Source organism: Nicotiana tomentosiformis, chromosome 2 (assembly GCF_000390325.3).
Source record: "Nicotiana tomentosiformis chromosome 2, ASM39032v3, whole genome shotgun sequence".
NCBI classification, from domain to species: Eukaryota; Viridiplantae; Streptophyta; class Magnoliopsida; order Solanales; family Solanaceae; genus Nicotiana; species Nicotiana tomentosiformis.
In genome coordinates this window covers 8,131,525-8,153,152 of record NC_090813.1, presented here as the reverse complement: position 1 = coordinate 8,153,152, position 21,628 = coordinate 8,131,525, and the positions used below count along the sequence as shown (strand labels likewise).

The 21,628-nt window shown below is 37.9% G+C and overlaps 1 protein-coding gene and 1 long non-coding RNA gene across 2 annotated transcripts; both read right to left on the bottom strand.

Annotated features, from left to right (window-relative positions):
* Window positions 1-2,071: 2,071 nt before the first annotated feature.
* On the bottom strand, window positions 2,072-5,098 carry LOC104105089 (uncharacterized). Its single transcript, XR_688269.4, has 3 exons — window positions 5,002-5,098; window positions 3,074-3,222; window positions 2,072-2,561 (listed from the first exon to the last, which is right to left on the bottom strand). It is a non-coding gene; the product is annotated as an uncharacterized lncRNA (long non-coding RNA).
* A 13,319-nt stretch (window positions 5,099-18,417) lies between these two features.
* On the bottom strand, window positions 18,418-18,729 carry LOC138904301 (secreted RxLR effector protein 161-like). Its single transcript, XM_070192802.1, has one exon. The coding sequence runs from the start codon at window positions 18,727-18,729 to the stop codon at window positions 18,418-18,420; it is 312 nt and encodes a 103-aa protein (XP_070048903.1).
* Window positions 18,730-21,628: the final 2,899 nt, after the last annotated feature.

Sequence of the window (21,628 nt, the reverse complement as noted above, 5' to 3'; positions counted from 1 at the left end):
CTTCAACTCTTGTTTTTGCTCTTGGTTTTCTCCATTTCTGTTAATTTAAGCTGAGCTTAAGCCGTTCTGCAAATTTCACCCTAGATGACTGCTTCAATGGGCTGCTACATGACTCTGCATAAGCTAAACAATCCACTTCACCTAATTGTAATTTGTAAATTCTGATTTGGATAAGACACCTCTACCAAAAGTATTTGTTATTTTGGATTGAAAAAAGATACTCAAGCCTAGAATATTATAAAAATTGCAATTTCAAATCTCTCTTGCATCACACAATTGACACTAGTTGTGTGAGGCCTCCTTTTTAAAAAGTTTGAGTATACCTTCATATTTTTCTCCTTTAAGGTATCACTCATATAAAAGCACATATAAAATAATTACGTATAGACATTTTTTAAAAAATTTTGTTACATTTTTACAAATTTCTCCTCTAATTAATGAAAATATTTCATCAAATTATTTCTTGGAAACTATGAACAAAAATTTAAAATTGTGACTAGTTTATAGGTGATTCAAGCATAATTCTAAAGTATGGAAAATGTTAGCTAAGGAGGTTCTCTATTTCATTCAAAATGAGAAATAGCCATTGTTTCCTATATTTTAAAGTTTTAAGGGAATTAATTGAAATTTAATCATTTTAATACGTGCTATTGGAAAGAAAAAAAAAAACTGGAGGCTAAGGAGATAAAGACAATTCATCAGCGTAAATACTTGTGAAAGCTTGAGTAATCTCATGTCTTTCACCGGAACAATGCATGAAAAAAGCAAATGAAAGCTATTTTCATGTTTAGAAGGAATTGTACAAAAATTCAATAAATCATGATCTTGTAACAAATTTGATTCTACTAGTTAATTAGGATATTATCTCTGTGATGCTATTTGCATATTACTAATAGTTCCAAAAAGAAAATATGTGCATAAAAGTGAAAATTTCCTCCACTTTTAACTAAAGACAGAATAGAAAAACGTATAGTGGATTAATGCTTAATCCAAACAAGTAAAACTCGTAAAAATAGCACGGGCTAAGTTGTCGGCCTGGTCATTCAAAAATAGCCAGCGTTTGTAATGTTATTGAAAAATAGCCACTATTTTGCTGCAACACGGAAAGTTCCAGCATAATATACTGGATATCGGTGCACCTGTGTATGAACTTCTAGCATATGATGTTGGAACTCCAACAGGCGAAAAGTTCCAGCATAATATACTGGAGATTGGAGCACCTGTGTATGAACTTCCAGCATATTATGTTGGATCGGTATATTATACTGGAACTCCAGTATATTATGCTGGAGTATTAATATACTGGAGTTCTAGATACTGCAATTCCAGTATATTATACTGGAGTATTTTCCGAATTTTGAACAGTGTTTTCGTTCAGATTTATCTTTACATAAAAAATGGCTAAATTTTGATTACTTTTAAAACTGTGGCTACTTTTGAATGACCACTTGTAAATCTGACTATTTTTGAATTTTTCCCATAAAATTTGGGGGAACTTAATCAAAAAATTCATTTAGGCGTAGGAAAAGTAGATGTACCAAATTGAACTTGTGTGCCTTTCTCATAGGGTGCATATCAAACCCAAAATCACCCACAAACAAATTCTAGCAACTTTTGAGTGCAATCACGGAACCACTTTCGAAATCTTTATATGAACTTCTTTTAAGTTTTCTTATAAGACAATAAATATCTTGGAAAAATGACACTGAATAGTCGTCGTAAAAATAATAGTCGAAAAAATATAAAAATTTGTATATTTTTTGTATATATATATATTCTGTATATTATATACAAATTTTATAAACCTTTTCGGCTACCAGATATAAATAGTTTCTGACGCGAGCTAAAAGTGATAATACACCATTCTTCTTTCCCTGCTGAGAAAGAAAAAAAAAAGGGAAATTGGGCTGACAGTAACTTCAATGTCTTTGACGAGTTAAAAGAAGAGAAGCCAAGATGTAACCAGACTAAAACGAAAAAAATTATACTAAAAGAAACAAAATCCTCCAATCTCTTGTGTGACCACTTAAATATAAGACAAGAACTGGGCAATGGTGCTTGCATTATCACATAAAGCACAAGAACATTACTCTATATAGATTGACCTTGAAATGTTTTAGCGTCATTTTCTAGATATGGTGGTAACGCAACAAGCAATGCAGCCTTCTTCAGATCATGCTACTCTTATTACACCCAAATCCAGGGTTTGACAACCAAAGAATCGCCAACGGAGAGGGAGCAACAGAGGTTCCTCAAACAATGTGTAACAGAAGTCTCTTTGAAAAGAAAAGGTCAGCTAATATCATCTTTGTATTTCTTTCCTTCCGATTGTAATTCTTAGTACTTGTACTCAGCTTGATTTCACTCTAAATAATTACCAACGAAACAGAAGAAACTCGGGTACACAATAAAACCAGAAGCAGATTAGGTTCAACTTCCTCTATAAGTTCGTTTGTCTTATGACCAAGTTACACTAAAGACCTGCTAAACAGAATCCCCAACCTCGATATCACACTTATACAGCTCAACGCTGCTTCATGTTCCTGATGCTGACGTTCTCTCTGTCATAGATGACGAAAGTAAGTTACCAGTTAGATTGCAGAATCACAAAAACAAAGGAGGAAAAAAAAAGTAAGACTATACTGAAAGTAGAGCGTTGTAGAGGACATAAATCAGACTTGAGTTACACTTGGTTACTGAAAAATCAGACTTGAGTTACACTTGGTTACTGAAAACGGCAAAAGTACAAACTAATTCCATTCAAGTTCACTTTTAGCAGGCAATAGAAACACCGAACTGGATAGTGGTGGCCTAAACAGAGCAAGTTCTCTGAGTAACCAATATATAGCCTGCTAAACGAAGCCACAACAATATGGCACAAGTTGATGACAACGGTAAGGTTCATTAAGACAAGCATAACCATTGAGAGGTTATGTGATTTGCAAAGAATTTTCCATTAGAGACAATAGCATGGCAAGAAGATGCATAACCAAGGCTGAAATGTAAAAGATGTAAAGTAAGCCATTGACTACTGAATGGAAGAACAGGAATACAAGGAAAATAAGTGCCTTACTTTTCTTTCCCAATAAGGATGGAAGCATACAAAATCATAGACAGGAGTTATTGTTGAGACCAAAACGACATTAAGTCCGGTAAACCATAGAAGCGCTGTCATAGGCTGAGTTCTATGAGGCATTTGTGATGGTATAATTACTTCAAACCCTGTGAAACACAAGTTCGTATTCACAATCAATCATGGAATTATATACAAGAAGCTTCAAACTCAAGTTCAAAGCTGCAATTGAAATAAGTTAAACCTTATGCCTTAGCTCTAGATCACACCATGCAAATAACTGATCTTGCAAATGCTTTCTCATAGTTCAAGCAAGCATACATCTAAACAGTCCAACCGAACTCTCTCCTTGAACGGAAGATATTAATCAAAACTTTTGAAAAGGCGTCACCGCTTCTGATAAAGGAATACTCTTCTTTGCTATCCGTAAACAAGAAACCCCCGATATAATAGTGTGGCTGGTTGATATTCTTAAGAAAAATATTAGCTCTAATTGAGGCTATAACTTGAAGGGATCCTTGGAGCAACGGTAAAGTTGTCTCCGTGCGATCTATGTCACGGGTTCGAGCCGTAGAAGTAGCCTAATGCTTGCACTAGGTTAGGCTGTCTACATCACACCCCTTGGGGTGCGGCCCTTCCCGGACCCTGCGTAAATGAGGGATGCTTTGTGCACCGGGCTGCCATTAATTGAGGCTAAAACTGATTTCCTCTCCTGCAGGATAAGTGAGTATTCGAACATTTGAATACAAGGCTTTGACTTGTGGGAATGTAACATATATTGGCAGTGTTTTGGGATAGCAATACATTTGAGAAGAAATTACTTCTTACAAACACTTTTGGTTATATTGTAATACTTCTAGTTTCATGAGCTTTTCGCTCAGAAACTTGTCCAATCGTAGTTCTAAATACAGAACTTGGGCTTAAGACTTAGGTGCACAGTTTCGAGCTCTTAGCTTGTTTCAAGTATATCCTATTATAGATAATAGTTCAAAACTTTGTTGGTTTTCAAACTTAAATACTAAAATCGCGAATAAAAATAGTAATCAGATTCTTGATTAAGCTCATTCTATCAAAAATAAGTGAAGAGATTGGTACATAGAAGCTACTACAGATACAACAACAACAACAACAACAACAAAACAACAACAAACCCAGTATTCCCGCGAGTGGGGTCTGGGGAGGATAGTGTGTACGCAAACCTTACCCCTACCTAGTGAAGGTAGAGATAGAAGCTACTACAGATGCCTACACAATAACTTTTCTTCTAATGTGAGATAAATATACATAATCTAAAGTCTAATATTCTAACAATAACACACAAATTCAATGAGGAGAAGCCTCATAGAGTCAGCAAATTATAACAAAGCAAAGGACCTGAACTGCTGGTGTTGATTAATATGTTGCACTCACACTAGCAATCGCCGCTAATTTTCTCTATTTTTTTCTTTGTTCCTTATACTTCACTTAAAAAAGTGGTGTTTGAATCTCCAATATTCCATAGACTTAAGGTTTTTGAGATCTTACACTTCAGACTACTAGTGCAAAATAAACCTTCAAAAGGAGAAGTAGAAGGAAGAAATCACAAATTAGGTACAAAAATGTTTATTAGCTGTGTGCAACTACATGATGCTTGAATCTGTAAATACTCCTGTTGAGGTACAGAGTAAGCCTTTAAATAATCCAACTGTTGTATATTCCCAAATTTACTTGTTGCAGACCGAAAAAATAGTTAATTACAAGAAATAATAGTTATCATGTTCAATTAAATTAACTCAAAAATCCATCTGGACTTATTCAGATTTTAGGGATACGTTAAATAAAATGATACTAAATGCAAGGAACTGTCGAACTGAGATGAATGAAAAATGAAACCGACTGTAATAAGAAAGATTTTGCTAACTGAGGACAAAAAGAAAAGGGGAGCTTACACGTTAGCTCGCGACTTCGAAAGATGAAGAAGAGCAGGTTCCAGCACAGAAGGAGAAGAGTGGTATCAGTTGGGAAGCGTCTTAAAAAAATGGCTACGCGTAGTATCTTGTAGAGTAGTATATTAAAATGAATTGAATCCGTTTTTATTTTAATTTCATCTTCAACTAACTTATTGAAATAAAACAATAAAGAAGGATATTGCGAATAAAGAGATAGAATTCTGATTTGAGATGAATTATAATGGAATAGCAACTCTAAGTGACTTAGCCATCAAGTAAAATCCCTAAAATCTCTCTAAAATATAGATATTTATCTTAAATAAAACGTTATTTATAACACTCCCACTTGAATATCTATTCAACAGATAATGTGCCTCGTTAAAACCTTTACTAAAATAAAATCCAGTGGGAAAAAAATTCTAGTAAAGAAAAAAAAATACACATATCTAACAATACGTCTTTTGGTTACCTCGTTAAAAACCTTGCAAGGAAAATTCACACTACTAAAAATCCGATAAAAACCGACCAAAAAAACCGACCAACGTTGGTCGGTAATGGCCAAAAACCGACCAAAACGTGACCATTTACGTGTGGAGGGTATTTTTGTGGTCGGAAAGGCATACCGACCAAAGTTGGTCGGAAATTACCGACCAACTTTGGTCGGTCAATTAAATTAAAAAAAATTGCAAAAAAAACCGACCAAAGTTGGTCGGTATTTTAATTATGTAATAAAAAGACACCATCTGGGAATCGAATCGGGGTTTGTACTGTGGCAGGATACTATTCTACCACTAGACCATTAATATATTTTGTTTTAAGACTGTGTTTTATTTGATTTATACTCTTTAATTGTATTTTCGCACGAAAATAACCGACCAAAGTTGGTCGGTTTTATTAAAAAGTAAAATTATCGACCAAAGTTGGTCGATTTTTTTAATATTAATTTTTATTTATTTTAATTGAAAAACCAACCAAAGTTGGTCGGTTTCTTGAAACATAATGTTGGTTGGTCGACCTTGGTCGATTTTTGCCGAATTTTTAGTAGTGCCAGTGGGACAAAAACTTGTAAGGGAAAAAGAGTACAATGCGTATTAACTCCCCTTGATGAGAGCATCAATTCACATCCTTGAGTCTTCGCATCCCGATCTTGTACACTAGCTTCTTGAAGGTTGACGTCGGTAGAGATTTGGTAAACAAATCTGTGATGACCCAAAATGTCATCTTGAAATTTAATGATTTAATTATGTGATCTAAGCACTATTTACCATTACTCGATTTGAGCGTGCAGTCCGTAAAAATATTTCGGAAAGTTTTCAGGTAAAAAATGAATTAAAATGTAAATTAGAGCGTTAAACTCAACTAAGTTGACTTTGGTCAACATTTTGAGCAAACAGACTCGGATTAGTATTTTGACAATTTTGGTAGGTTTGTATCGTGATTTGGGACTTAGGCGTATGCCAGGAATCAAATTCCGAGGTCCCTAGCCAAAGATATGGAATTTTGATAAAAAATTAAAAGTTTAAGTTCAAATAGTGACCGGATGTCAAATTATGTGCAAATGACCCCGAAATAGAATTTTGATGATTCCAATAGCTCCGTATGGTGATTTTGGACTTAGGAGCGTGATCGAAATTTTATTTGGAAGTCCATAGTAGAATTAGGCTTGAAATGCCGAAAGTTAAATTTTTGGGAAGTTTGACCGAGGGGTTGACTTTTTGATATCGAGGTCGAAATCCGATTCTGAAATTTTTTATAAATCCATTATGTCATTTATGACTTGTGTGCAAGAGGTCAATCGGAATTGATTTGATATGTTTCGACGCAAAATATAGAAGTTGGAAGATTTGAAAACTCATAATTCGATTCGATGCGCGATTTGTAATTTCGGCGTTGTTTGGCATGGTTTGAAGCCTCAACTAAGTTCATATTGTATTTTGGGACATGTTGGTATATTTGGTTAAGGTACCGAGGGCCTCGGGTGAATTTCGGAAGGTTAACGGAATAAATTTCGGACAAAAAGGAGCTGCTGGAATTTTTCTGCTGCAGAAGCTGTTTTTGGACAGCAACCGGTGCAATCGCAGAGCTGACTTTGGAAGCTTATATCTCGCAATTCATAAGGAATAAGAAAATGTGCAAAACATAAAAGTTGTAGTCGTATGATTATAGGTTCCAGAAAGTTAAACTATGCATTATTTGGACATTTGTACAGAATGTTATGACGGATTGAATGAAGGCTGGTAGAGCAGTTTCGCCAGAAATTTCGCCAGAAATTCTGATGCATGCAGGCCGACTTTGGGAGCTTATATCTCGCAATGCATAAGGAATCAGAATAATTGCAAAACACGAAAGTTGTAGTCGGTGGATTCGAGTTTCCAGAAAGTTAAACCATTTATCATTTGGACATTTGTACATAAAGTTATGATCAATTGAAGTAAGACTGGTAGAGCTGTTTCTGGTAGACTTTTAGTGACGAAAAATGGACTTTTAGTGACGGATTGGCAGAAACTTAAGGACCAAAAATGCTCATTTCATTCATTTCGTTTTGGATTTTTGGAGCACGGTTCTTGGGCGATTTTTGGGCGATTTTCACGGGAAAACATTGGGGTAAGTGTTCCTTATCCTATATTGATTATATTTCATGATTCCATACTCATTTACATCATGAATCCGTGAATTTATGGAAGAAAAATCAAGATTTTTGCAAAATCTTCCAAAAACGAAAATTCAAGATTTGGAGGTCGAGTTGTTATCGGATTTTGGTAAAATTGGTATGGTTGGACTCGTAATTGAATGGGTTGTCGGATTTTATAAGTTTCGCCGGATTCCGAGATGTGGGCCCCACGGGCAAATTTTGAACTAATTTCGAATTTAAATGAAAATGTAATATTTTCTTATGAAAGTGATTACTATAATTTTGTTGACTGTATCTAATTAATTATGACTAGATACGAGTCGATCGGAGTCGGAAATTCGAGGAAAAAGCATAATACTTGGTTAAATTGGAGCAAGTCGAGGTAAGTGACTTATCTAACCTTGTGTGGGGGAAATTTCCCCTAGGATTGGTATTGATGTGATTATTGAAATGTGTTAAAAGTCATGTGCACGAGGTGACGAGTGTGTACACAGGTTAATTTGCGAAAGATTATATTTTTAAATTGTGTAGATCATTGTTGCGCATTTATTAAATTATTTTATCTTGTTATATTCTTCATCATTGATGTGAGATATATACTTCAAATTTGTTTGATCTTTTCTTACTAATTATTTTACCTGTTTAGTTGAAACTTGGTTTCTTTTATTCTGTGCATTATTTGAAGGTTGATTTTATTTAAATTAAATATTATTAATATGAAGTATTTGACATTTTTAAACTTGATATTGAAGCAACGTAGTAAAGATTTTGAAATATTATTTTCCTATATTATTTACTCCTGAATATTTTTATACTCATTGTGAGGGAGCTGTGAGCTCTTTATTATGGAAGAATATTATTGATGAATTATTTTGACATGAGCTGTGAGCTCTTTATTGTGGAAAACTATTATTGATGATTTATTTTGGCATGAGCCGTGAGCTCTTTATTGTGGAAAAATATTGTTGTTGAATTATTTTGGCAAGTTAAATTATTTGAGCACTTGAGGTGCAAATTGTGATATATTGTGATATTGATACGTATGCGGTGGTATAAGGTCTGGGTGTTGAAACGCATGCGGTGAGATAAGGGTGGCTTGATACGCGTGGCTAGTAGTGGAACTACTAGAAGCCATGCGGTATGATAAGGGTGGCTAAAACGCGGGATGCTATTTCGGGAAAAAATGTTTTCTTTAAATAAATTGTGAAGGCTCCCGCGGTGATATAAGAAAATGAGATATTGTGAATTTATTTATGATTTGGGACTACGAGACGATACCTCGGGAGTGCCCTTGTTGATATTGATTTATGGCCGTAGTTGCCTTTGATTATTATTGTGATTTTCATAAAGTTGAAGGAAATTCTGTTTTGATTTCCACGAGATATTATTTGCAATTATTTGGTGTCATTAAATGTGACATATTATTTGATTCATTTTCGATGTCATTTTATTTTACTACATTGATGAATATTTTACCATGACATTATTATATTCCAGTAGGGCCTCACCTGACCTCGTCACTACTCTACCGAGGTTAGGCTTAGCACTTACTGGGTACCGCTATGGTGTACTCATACTACGCTTCTGCACATCTTTTTGTGCAGATTCAGGTATATTTTACCAGCCTAGACATCATTGAGTTACCTGCGCACGGAGACTTCGAGGTATATCTGCCAGCGTCCGCAGACTCCGGAGTCCCCTTCTATCATTTTATGTTGCTTCCTTATATTTTATCTAGACCTTGACATATAGAGACATTAAGAATAAATTCTTAGAAGCTTGTGACTTATTTCTACCGGGTTTTGGGAGTTGAAATTGTTTGAATTGTAGTTTATTTATTTCAGATATTTATTATTATTCCTCATTGATAGGCTTACCTAGTCTTAGAGACTAGGTGCCATCACGACATCCTACGGAGGGAATTTGGGGTCGTGACAAGTTGGTATCAGAGCGCTAGGTTCATAGGTGTTATGAGTCACAAGCAAGTTTAGTAGAGTCTTGCGGATCGGTACGGAGACATCTACACTTATCTTCGAGAGGCTATGGAACTGTTATGAATTATTCACTTCTTTGATTCCTTATCGTGCGCCTTTGTTGATTTCAAAGTTCTTAATAATTATTTTTCTATTCTCTCACAGATGGTGAGGACACGCACAACTGGATCTGATGATCAGACACCCGCGCCCCCTGTTGGAGCCGCAAGAGGCCAGGGTCGGGGCAGAGGCCGAGCCAGAGGTCGAGGAAGACCACGTGGTGCAGCCAGAGCATCTGCACGAACTGCTGCACCAGAGCCACCAGTAGCTCCAGTTGGAGAGCAGGCACCTGAGACGCCTGTTACTACTCCTGTACTTCAGGAGACTCTTGCCCAGTTTTTGAGCATGTTTGGCACTTTAGCTCAGGCAGGATTAATTCCACTTGCTCCTGCCACATCTCAGGCTGGGGGAGGAGTGCAGACTCCTGCCGCCCATACTCCAGAGCCACGTGCCCAAGTTGACCATGCCCCAGAGGTTATACCAGTGCAGCCAGTTGTCCCAGTTCGGCCTGAGATTAGGACAGCAGTTTCAGAGGGAGAGCAGCTCAGGCTCGAGAGGTATAAGAAGTATCACCCTCCCACTTTCAGCGGTCTAGCTTCAGAGGATGCTCAGGGTTTCCTGGAGGAATGTCATCGTATCCTTCGTACTATGGGTATTGTGGATTCCAGTGGAGTTTCTTTCACGACATTCCAGTTTAGAGGAGCAGCCTACCAGTGGTGGCGGGCATATGAGTTGGATAGTCCGGCTGAGGCAGCTTCACTTACTTGGACTCAATTTTCAGATATGTTCTTGAGGGAGTATGTTCCTCAGAGTCTTAGGGATGCTTGGCGTGCTGAGTTTGAGCAGCTGCGCCAGGGTTCTATGACCGTGTCAGAATATGCGGTCCGATTCAGTGATTTGGCTAGGCATGCACCAGCCTTAATTGCTACTGTTCGAGAGCGGGTTCGTAGGTTTATTGAGGGTCTTCACCCTAGTATCAGATACAGTATGGCCTGAGAGCTAGAGATGGACATCACATACCAACAGGTGGTGTCAATTGCTAGAAGATTGGAAGGTATGCAGACTCGGGAGAGGGAAGAGAGGGAAGCTAAGAGACCCCGAGATTTTGGCACATATAATAATTCTCGTGCCCCAGTTGCAGCCCGACATGGTAGAGGTTATGTGGGCCGTCCTATTCATTCAGCACTTCCAGCTTCCAGTGGTATTCCTACTACTCCCAGACCTCAGGTTCCATATTATGCACCACCAGTGTCTTCTGTACCTCCTGTACGGGGTGCTTTCAGCGGACAGTCTAGTCGATCAGGCCCGAGCCAGTCCCAGCAGCCACGTCCTCCGAGAGCTTGTTTTGAGTGTGGTGATACTCGCCATATTAGGAGAGATTGCCCCAGATTTAGGAGGGGTGCACCTCCACAGATTTCTCAAGCCCCACCTATTCCACAAGGTCCTCCGGCTTCTCAAGCCATGATTTCTGCACCAGTTGCCACTCCACCCGCACAGCCAGCTAGAGGTGGAGGTCAGATAGGTAGAGGTCGCCCTAAAGGGGGAGGTCAGGCCAGATATTATGCCCTTCCTGCTAGGACAGATGTTGTTGCATCCGATTCTGTTATCACAGGTATTATTCTGGTCTGTCATAGAGATGCATCAGTCTTATTTGATCCAGGCTCCACTTATTCTTATGTGTCATCTTATTTTGCCCCGTATTTGGGCGTACCACGTGATTACTTGAGTTCTTCTGTTTATGTATCTACACCCGTGGGTGAATCTATTATTGTGGATCGTGTGTATCGGTCGTGTTTAATTATTATCAGTGGTTTTGAGACCATAGCCGATTTATTATTGCTCAATATGGTGGATTTCGATATTATTTTGGGCATGGACTGGTTGTCGCCCTATCACGCTATTCTTGATTGTTACGCCAAGACGGTGACGTTGGCTATGCCAGGTCTACCGCGGCTAGAGTGGAGAGGTACCTCAGATCATGTTCCTAGCAGGGTTGTTTCATTTCTTAAAGCTCAACGGATGGTTGAGAAGGGGTATGATGCGTATCTGGCCTATGTAAGAGATGTTAGTATTGATACTCCTAATGTGGAGTCAGTTCCTGTAGTAATGGATTTTCCTGATGTATTTCCAGCGGATCTTCCAGGTATGCCGCCCGACAGGGATGTTGACTTTGGCATTGATTTGTTACCAGGCACTCAACCCATTTCTATTCCACCATATCGTATGGCCCCAGCAGAGTTGAAAGAATTAAAAGAACAGTTACAGGAGTTGCTTGATAAGGGTTTCATTCGGCCCAGTGTATCGCCTTGGGGTGCTCCTGTCTTATTTGTAAAGAAGAAGGATGGTTCTATGCGGATGTGTATTGATTATCGCCAGTTGAACAAGGTTACAGTGAAGAATAGGTATCCATTTCCACGTATTGATGACTTATTTGATCAGCTTCAGGGTGCCAGGGTATTCTCAAAAATTGACTTGCGTTCAGGCTATCATCAGTTGAAGACTCGGGAGCCAGATATTCCGAAGACTGCTTTCAGGACTCGGTACGGTCATTACGAGTTCCTTGTAATGTCTTTTGGGCTGACCAATGCCCCAGCAGCATTTATGCACTTAATGAATAGTGTATTTCAACCCTATCTTGATTCCTTCGTCATTGTATTTATTGACGACATTCTGGTGTACTCCCGAAGTCAGGAAGACCATGAACAGCACTTGAGGACTGTGCTTCAGATTTTGAGAGAAAAGAAGTTATATGCAAAATTTTCAAAGTGTGAATTCTGGCTTGATTCAGTGGGATTTTTGGGTCATATATTTTCATGCGAGGGGATCAAGGTAGATCCAAAGAAGATTGAAGCAGTGCAGAGTTGGTCCAGACCATCCTCAGTTACGGAAATCCGGAGTTTCCTTGGTTTGGCTGGGTATTATCACCGATTTGTAAAGGGTTTCTCTTCTATTGCTGCATCTATGACCAAATTGACCCAGAAGGGTGCTCCGTTCAGGTGGACCGAGGAATGTGAGGAAAGCTTCCAAAAGCTCAAGACAGCTTTGACTACAGCCTCAGTATTGGTATTACCTACAGGTACAGGATCTTATACTGTGTATTGTGACGCGTCGCGTATTGGTCTCGGCGCAGTGTTGATGCAAGACGGTAGGGTGATTGCTTACGCGTCCAGACAGTTAAAGGTGCATGAAAAGAATTATCCTGTACATGACCTGGAGTTAGCAGCTATTGTTCATGCCTAAAAAATTTGGCGGCATTATTTATATGGTGTCCATTGTGAAATCTACACTGATCACCGGAGTCTACAACATCTGTTTAAACAAAAGGATCTTAATTTGCGGCAGCGGAGATGGTTGGAGTTGCTTAAGGATTATGATATCACCATTCTCTATCATCCGGGGAAGGCCAATATGGTGGCCGATGCATTGAGTCGTAAGGCGGAGAGTTTGGGTAGCTTAGCATATTTACCGGTAGCAGAGAGGCCTTTAGCCATAGATGTTCAGGCCTTGGCCAACCAGTTTGTTAGATTGGATATTTCCGAGTCGAGTCGGATTTTGGCTTGCGTGGTTTCCCAGTCTTCACTTTATGATCGTATCCGGGAACGTCAGTATGATGACCCCCATCTGCTTGTCCTTAAGGATACAGTTCAGCACGGTGATGCCAAGGAAGTCACTATTGGAGAAGACGATGTACTACGGATGCAGGGCAGGCTATGTGTGCCTAATGTAGATGGCTTGCGTGAGTTGATTCTCTAGGAAGCTCACAGTTCGATGTACTCCATTCATCCAGGTGTTGCGAAGATGTATCAAGACTTAAGACAGCACTATTGGTGGAGGCAGATGAAGAAGGACATAGTGGGGTATGTATCTCGGTGTTTAAATTGTCAACAGGTAAAATATGAGCATCAACGACCGGGTGGATTACTTCAGAAGTTAGAGATTCCAGAATGGAAATGGGAGCGGATCACTATGGATTTCGTTGTTGGGCTCCCACGGACTCAGCGGAAGTTGGACGCAGTTTGGGTGATTGTGGATAGGCTGACCAAATAAGCTCATTTCATTCCTGTGATTACTACTTACTCCTCAGAGCAGCTGGCTCAAGTATATATTCGCGAGATTGTTAGACTTCACGGTGTACCAGTATCTATCATCTCTAACCGGGGTACACAGTTTACCTCACGGTTTTGGAGGGCAGTTCAACGTGAGTTGGGTACTCGGGTAGAGTTGAGTACAGCATTTCACCCTCAGACAGACGGGCAGTCCGAACGCACTATTCAAATACTGGAGGATATGCTTCGTGCGTGTGTGATAGATTTTGAGGGTGCTTGGGATCAGTTCTTACCACTTGCAGAGTTTGCTTACAACAACAGTTACCAGTCAAGCATCCAGATGGCTCCGTATGAGGCCTTGTATGGTAGGCGGTGCCGGTCTCCAGTGGGTTGGTTCGAACCAGGCGAGGCTAGACTTTTGGGTACAGACTTGGTTCAGGATGCCTTAGAAAAGGTTAAGTTGATTCAGGATCGACTTCGCACAGCCCAATCTAGACAGAAGAGTTATGCGGATCGGAAGGTTCGTGATGTTGCATTCATGGTTGGTGAGCGGGTATTGCTACGAGTTTCGCCTATGAAGGGTGTGATGAGGTTAGGGAAGAAAGGAAAGTTGAGCCCTAGGTATATTGGGCCTTTTGAGATTCTTGAGAGAGTTGGAGAGGTGGCTTACAGACTTGCACTACCACCTAGTCTTTCTGCTGTTCATCCGGTATTCCATGTTTCTATGCTTCGGAAATATCACGGCGATCCGTCTCATGTGTTAGACTTCAGTTCGGTTCAGTTGGACAAGGATCTATCTTATGTTGAGGAACCAGCGGCTATTTTAGAAAGGCAGGTTCGAAAGCTGAGGTCAAAGAACATTGCTTCCGTAAAGGTTCAGTGGAGGGGTCATCCAGTCGAGGAGCCGACTTGGGAGGTCGAGAATGATTTACGCAGCTGTTATCCACACTTATTCACCAGCTCAGGTACTTTTTCTAACTTCGTTCGAGGACGAACGTTTGTTTTAGAGGTGGAGAATGTGATGACCCAAAATGTCATCTTGAAATTTAATGATTTAATTATGTGATCTAAGCACTATTTACCATTACTCGATTTGAGCGTGCAGTCCGTAAAAATATTTCGGAAAGTTTTCAGGTGAAAAATGAATTAAAATGTAAATTAGAGCGTTAAACTCAACTAAGTTGACTTTGGTCAACATTTTGAGCAAACAGACTCGGATTAGTGTTTTGACAATTTTGGTAGGTCTGTATCGTGATTTGGGACTTAGGCGTATTCCAGGAATCAAATTCCGAGGTCCCTAGCCAAAGATATGGAATTTTGATGAAAAATTAAAAGTTTAAGTTCAAATAGTGACCGGATGTCAAATTATGTGCAAATGACCCCGGAATAGAATTTTGATGATTCCAACAGCTCCGTATGATGATTTTGGACTTAGAAGCGTGATCGGAATTTTATTTGGAAGTCCGTAGTAGAATTAGGCTTGAAATGCCGAAAGTTAAATTTTTGGGAAGTTTGACCGAGGGGTTGACTTTTTGATATCAGGGTCGAAATCCGATTCTGAAATTTTTTATAAATACATTATGTCATTTATGACTTGTGTGCAAAATTTGAGGTCAATCGGAATTGATTTGATATGTTTCGACGCAAAATATAGAAGTTGGAAGATTTGAAAACTCATAATTCGATTCGATGCGCGATTTGTAATTTCGGCGTTGTTTGGCATGGTTTGAAGCCTCAACTAAGTTCATATTGTATTTTGGGACATGTTGGTATATTTGGTTAAGGTACCGAGGGCCTCGGGTGAATTTCGGAAGGTTAACGGAATAAATTTCGGACAAAAAGGAGCTGCTGGAATTTTTCTGCTGCAGAAGCTGTTTTTGGACAGCAACCGGTGCAATCGCAGAGCTGACTTTGGAAGCTTATATCTCGCAATTCATAAGGAATAAGAAAATGTGCAAAACATAAAAGTTGTAGTCGTATGATTATAGGTTCCAGAAAGTTAAACTATGCATTATTTGGACATTTGTACAGAATGTTATGACGGATTGAATGAAGGATGGTAGAGCAGTTTCGCCAGAAATTTCGCCAGAAATTCTGATGCATGCAGGCCGACTTTGGGAGCTTATATCTCGCAATGCATAAGGAATCAGAATAATTGCAAAACACGAAAGTTGTAGTCAGTGGATTCGAGTTTCCAGAAAGTTAAACCATTTATCATTTGGACATTTGTACATAAAGTTATGATCAATTGAAGTAAGACTAGTAGAGCTGTTTCTGGTAGACTTTTAGTGACGAAAAATGGACTTTTAGTGACGGATTGGCAGAAACTTAAGGACCAAAAATGCTCATTTCATTCATTTCGTTTTGGATTTTTGGAGCACGGTTCTTGGGCGATTTTTGGGCGATTTTCACGGGAAAACATTGGGGTAAGTGTTCCTTATCCTATATTGATTATATTTCATGATTCCATACTCATTTACATCATGAATCCGTGAATTTATGGAAGAAAAATCAAGATTTTTGCAAAATCTTCCAAAAACGAAAATTCAAGATTTGGAGGTCGAGTTGTTATCGGATTTTGGTAAAATTGGTATGGGTGGACTCGTAATTGAATGGGTTGTCGGATTTTATAAGTTTCGCCGGATTCCGAGATGTGGGCCCCACGGGCAAATTTTGAACTAATTTCGAATTTAAATGAAAATGTAATATTTTCTTATGAAAGTGATTACTATAATTTTGTTGACTGTATCTAATTAATTATGACTAGATACGAGTCGATCGGAGTCGGAAATTCGAGGAAAAAGCATAATACTTGGTTAAATTGGAGCAAGTCGAGGTAAGTGACTTATCTAACCTTGTGTGGGGGAAATTTCCCCTAGGATTGGTATTGATGTGATTATTGAAATGTGTTAAAAGTCATGTGCACGAGGTGACGAGTGTGTACACAGGTTAATTTGCGAAAGATTATATTTTTAAATTGTGTAGATCATTGTTGCGCATTTATTAAATTATTTTATCTTGTTATATTCTTCATCATTGATGTGAGATATATACTTCAAATTTGTTTGATCTTTTCTTACTAATTGTTTTACCTGTTTAGTTGAAACTTGGTTTCTTTTATTCTGTGCATTATTTGAAGGTTGATTTTATTTAAATTAAATATTATTAATATGAAGTATTTGACATTTTTAAACTTGATATTGAAGCAACGTAGTAAAGATTTTGAAATATTATTTTCCTATATTATTTACTCCTGAATATTTTTATACTCATTGTGAGGGAGCTGTGAGCTCTTTATTGTGGAAGAATATTATTGATGAATTATTTTGACATGAGCTGTGAGCTCTTTATTGTGGAAAACTATTATTAATGATTTATTTTGGCATGAGCCGTGAGCTCTTTATTGTGGAAAAATATTGTTGTTGAATTATTTTGGCAAGTTAAATTATTTGAGCACTTGAGGTGCAAATTATGATATATTGTGATATTGATACGCATGCGGTGGTATAAGGTCTGGGTGTTGAAACGCATGCGGTGAGATAAGGGTGGCTTGATACGCGTGGCTAGTTGGGGAACTACTAGAAGTCATGCGGTATGATAAGGGTGGCTAAAACGCGGGATGCTATTTCGGAAAAAAATGTTTTCTTTAAATAAATTGTGAAGGCTCCCGCGGTGATATAAGGAAATGAGATATTGTGAATTTATTTATGATTTGGGACTACGAGGCGGTACCTCGGGAGTGCCCTTGTTGATATTGATTTATGGCCGTAGTTGCCTTTGATTATTATTGTGATTTTCATAAAGTTGAAGGAAATTCTGTTTTGATTTCCACGAGATATTATTTGCAATTATTTGGTGTCATTAAATGTGACATACTATTTGATTCATTTTCGATGTCATTTTATTTTACTGCATTGATAAATATTTTACCATGACATTATTATATTCCAGTAGGGCCTCACCTGACCTCGTCACTACTCTACCGAGGTTAGGCTTGGCACTTACTGGGTACCGCTGTGGTGTACTCATACTACGCTTCTGCACATCTTTTTGTGCAGATCCAGGTACATTTTACCAGCCTAGACGTCATTGAGTTACCTGCGCACGGAGACTTCGAGGTATATCTGCCAGCGTCCGCAGACTCCGGAGTCCCCTTCTATCATTTTATGTTGCTTCCTTATATTTTATCTAGACCTTGACATATAGAGACATTAAGAATAAATTCTTAAAAGCTTGTGACTTATTTCTACCGGGTTTTGGGAGTTAAAATTATTTGAATTGTAGTTTATTTATTTCAGATATTTATTATTATTCCTCATTGATAGGCTTACCTAGTCTTAGAGACTAGGTGCCATCACGACATCCTACGGAGGGAATTTGGGGTCGTGACAAAATCAGCTATATTATCACTTGAACGAATCTGTTGCACATTGATATCACCATTCTTTTGAAGATCATGTGTAAAAAAATAACTTTGATAAAATGTGCTTTATCCTATCTCTTTTTATGAATCCTCCCTTCAATTGAGCTATGATGCTGCATTGTCTTCATACAAAATCGTAGGTAGTTTGTCACATTTCAAACCATATTTGTCTCGAATAAGGTGTATTATAGACCTCAACCACACACATTCTCGACTTATTTCATAAATAGCAATTATCTCAGCATGATTAGATGAAGTAGCCACGATTGATTGCTTAGTCGATCACCAAGATATTGCAGTGCCTCCATATGTAAACACATAGCTTGTTTGAGATAGAGCCTTGTGTGGATCAGATAAATACCCAGCATCGGCATAACCAACAAGATCGGAACTGGAATTATTGCCATAAAACAAGCCCATATCGGTAATCCCTTTTAGATACCGCAATATGTGTTTGATTCCATTCCAATATCTCCTTGTAGGAGCAGAGCTATATCTTGCTAAGACATTAACTGAAAAAGTTATGTCAGGTCTTATAGTGTTAGCAAGATACATTAGTGCACCAATTGTTTTCAGGACCAAGTAGCTCTTCATTCTTTTCTTGAGGTCGGAATGGATCCTTATTCACATCAAGTGATCGAACAACTATCAGAGTACTTAATGGATGTGCTCCATCCATGTAAAACCGTTTCAATACCTTTTCTATGTAGGTAGATTGATGGACAAAAATTCTGTTTGCCAAATGTTCAATTTGCAAACTGAGGCATAATTTTGTCTTTCCGAGATCTTTCATCTCGAATTCCTTCTTTAAATAATCAATTGCCTCTTAGAGTTCTATATGAGTTCCAATAAGGTTTATGTCATCAACATATACGGCAAGTACAACAAATTCTGATGTTGTTTTCTTTATAAAAACACATGGGCAAATGGTATCATTTATATAGCCTTCCTTTAATAAATACTCACTAAGATGATTATACTACATTCGTCCTGATTGCTTTACACCATATAAAGATCTTTGCAATTTGATTGAAAATATTTGCCGGGAATTTGAATTATATGCGTTAGGCATTTTAAATCCCTCGAGAATTTTCATGTATATCTCATTATCTAGTGATCCATGAAGGTAGGCGGTAACCACGTCCATTAAATGCATGTCAAACTTTTCATGGACATCAAAACTAATGAAACAACCGAATGTTATAGCATCCATAACGGGTGAATATGTCTTTTCATAATCGACACCATGCCTTTGTAAAAATCCTTGTGCAACAAGGCGTACCTTATATCTTTGTACCTCATTTTTCTCATTCATCTTGCGTGCAAAGATCCATTTATAGCCAACGGGCTTAACACCATTAGGTGTTTGGACTACAGGCCCAAAAACTTCACGTTTTGCAAGTGAACTCAACTCTGATTGGATTGCTTCTTTCCATTTCGGCCAATCAAGTCTTTGTCGACATTCTCCAATAGATTGAGGCTCAAGATCCTTATTATCTTGCATAATGCTAGATGCAACATTATATGCAAAGACATAATTCGCCACTATATCCAATCGATTCAAATCTGTTTCAATATCGATTGGATTTATTGATAGTTCCTTATTTTCTTGAGTCTCAGGCTCAGTGATTTCCTCATGAATTTCAGGATTGTTTAATCGTGGATTTCTTCACGAGACTCTTTCGTAGTGTCATTTTGATCATTTGTTTTTTTTTTTCTAGGATTTCGATCCTTAGAACCCAATAGTCTGCCACGTTTTAGGCGTGCTTTTGACTCATTAGCTATGACACTAGAAGATTGTCCAACAGGGACATCAATATGGATTGGAACATTCTCTGCAGGGATATGTGATTTTGTTATCCTTTTCAGATCCGTAAATGCGTTTGGCATTTGATTTACCATTCTCTGCAAATGGATAATCTTTTGCACCTCTTTTTCATAAATAGAGGGACGTGGATAAATATGAGATAATAATGGATTTTTCCACAAAATTTTCCGTTTGGTTTCACCAATTTCTCCCCCTAATTTTGGGAAAAGTATCTCATCGAATCAACAATCTGCAAATCGCGCAGTGAACAAATTCCCTGTTAATGTTTCGAGGTAGCGAATAATGGAGGGCGATTCAAACCCAACATATATTTCTAACCTTCTTTGGGGACCCATTTTGGTGCGTTATGGCGGTGCTACAGATATATATACTGTGCATCTAAAAATTCTTAAATGGGATATATTAGGTTCATGACCCAAAACTAATTGCAACGGGGAATATTTATGATAATTTGTTGGTCTGAGACGAATTAGCATTGCTGCATACAAAATGGCATGACCCTAAATAGAAGTGGGTAACCTCGTTTTCATGAGTAACGGTCTTGCTATCAATTGCCAACATTTAATCAAAGACTCTACAAGGCCATTTTGAGTGTGAACATGAGCTACAGGATATTTAACTTTTATCCCAATTGATAAGCAATAATCATTAAATGCTTGGGATGAAAACTCGGCAACATTATCAAGCCTAATAGTCTTAATTGGATTATCGGGGAATTGCGCCCGTAATCGAATTATTTATGGCATTAATTTTGTGAACGCGAGGTTGCAAGATGACAATTAACACACATGAGACCATCTAGAAGATGCATCTATTAAGACCATAAAATATCTAAACGACCAACTAGGTGGGTGAATAGGTCCACAAATGTCCCCTTATATACGTTCAAAAAACACAGAGGACTCAATCCCAACCTTTATTGGTGATGGTTGAATAATTAACTTGCCTTAATAACAAGAAATGCAAGAAAATTCATTATTTAAAGGAATCTTTAAATTCTTTAATGGATGCCCATTTGAGTTTTCTATAATTCGTCTCATCATAATTGATCCAGGATGTCCTAATCAATCATGCCAAAGTACAAAAGTATTGGAATCAGTAACCTTTTGGTTTACAATAGAATGTACCTCAATTGCACTAATTTTTGTCCAATACAGGCCACAAGACAAAGATGGGAACTTCTCAATAACCCTCTTCTGGCCAGAGACATTTTTGGTAACAATGAGATATTCAAGATTATTCTCATCTATTGTCTCAATATGATATCCATTTCGACAGATATCTTTAAAACTTAACAAGTTCCTCTTGAACTTTGAGGATAACACTGCATTCTCTATGATAAGTATTGTTCCCTTAGGCAGAGTTATAGTAGCTCTTCCAGAGCCTTTAATTAGATTACTACTACCAAAAATTGTAGTAACATCTGCCTTACACATATTTAAATGAGAGAAATATTTCTTCTCTTTGAATATTGTATGTGTCGTACATGAATCAATTAAACAAATATTTTTACAATTGAACTTTGATCCAAGTTTGCTTTGAGAGATATCCATATTTGCTTCACATGGTTTGACATACAAAAGAAATATACAAATAAACATTAGTATTTTCAGAGAAAAAGGAAAAGAAACAAAGTTAAATCAATAACTCAATATTGACTTTTAA

What these genes read in the sequence shown, in the direction of transcription:
- LOC138904301 (XM_070192802.1), bottom strand. Translation starts at nt 18,729, where the DNA reads ATGAAGAGCTACTTGGTCCTGAAAACAATTGGTGCACTAATGTATCTT.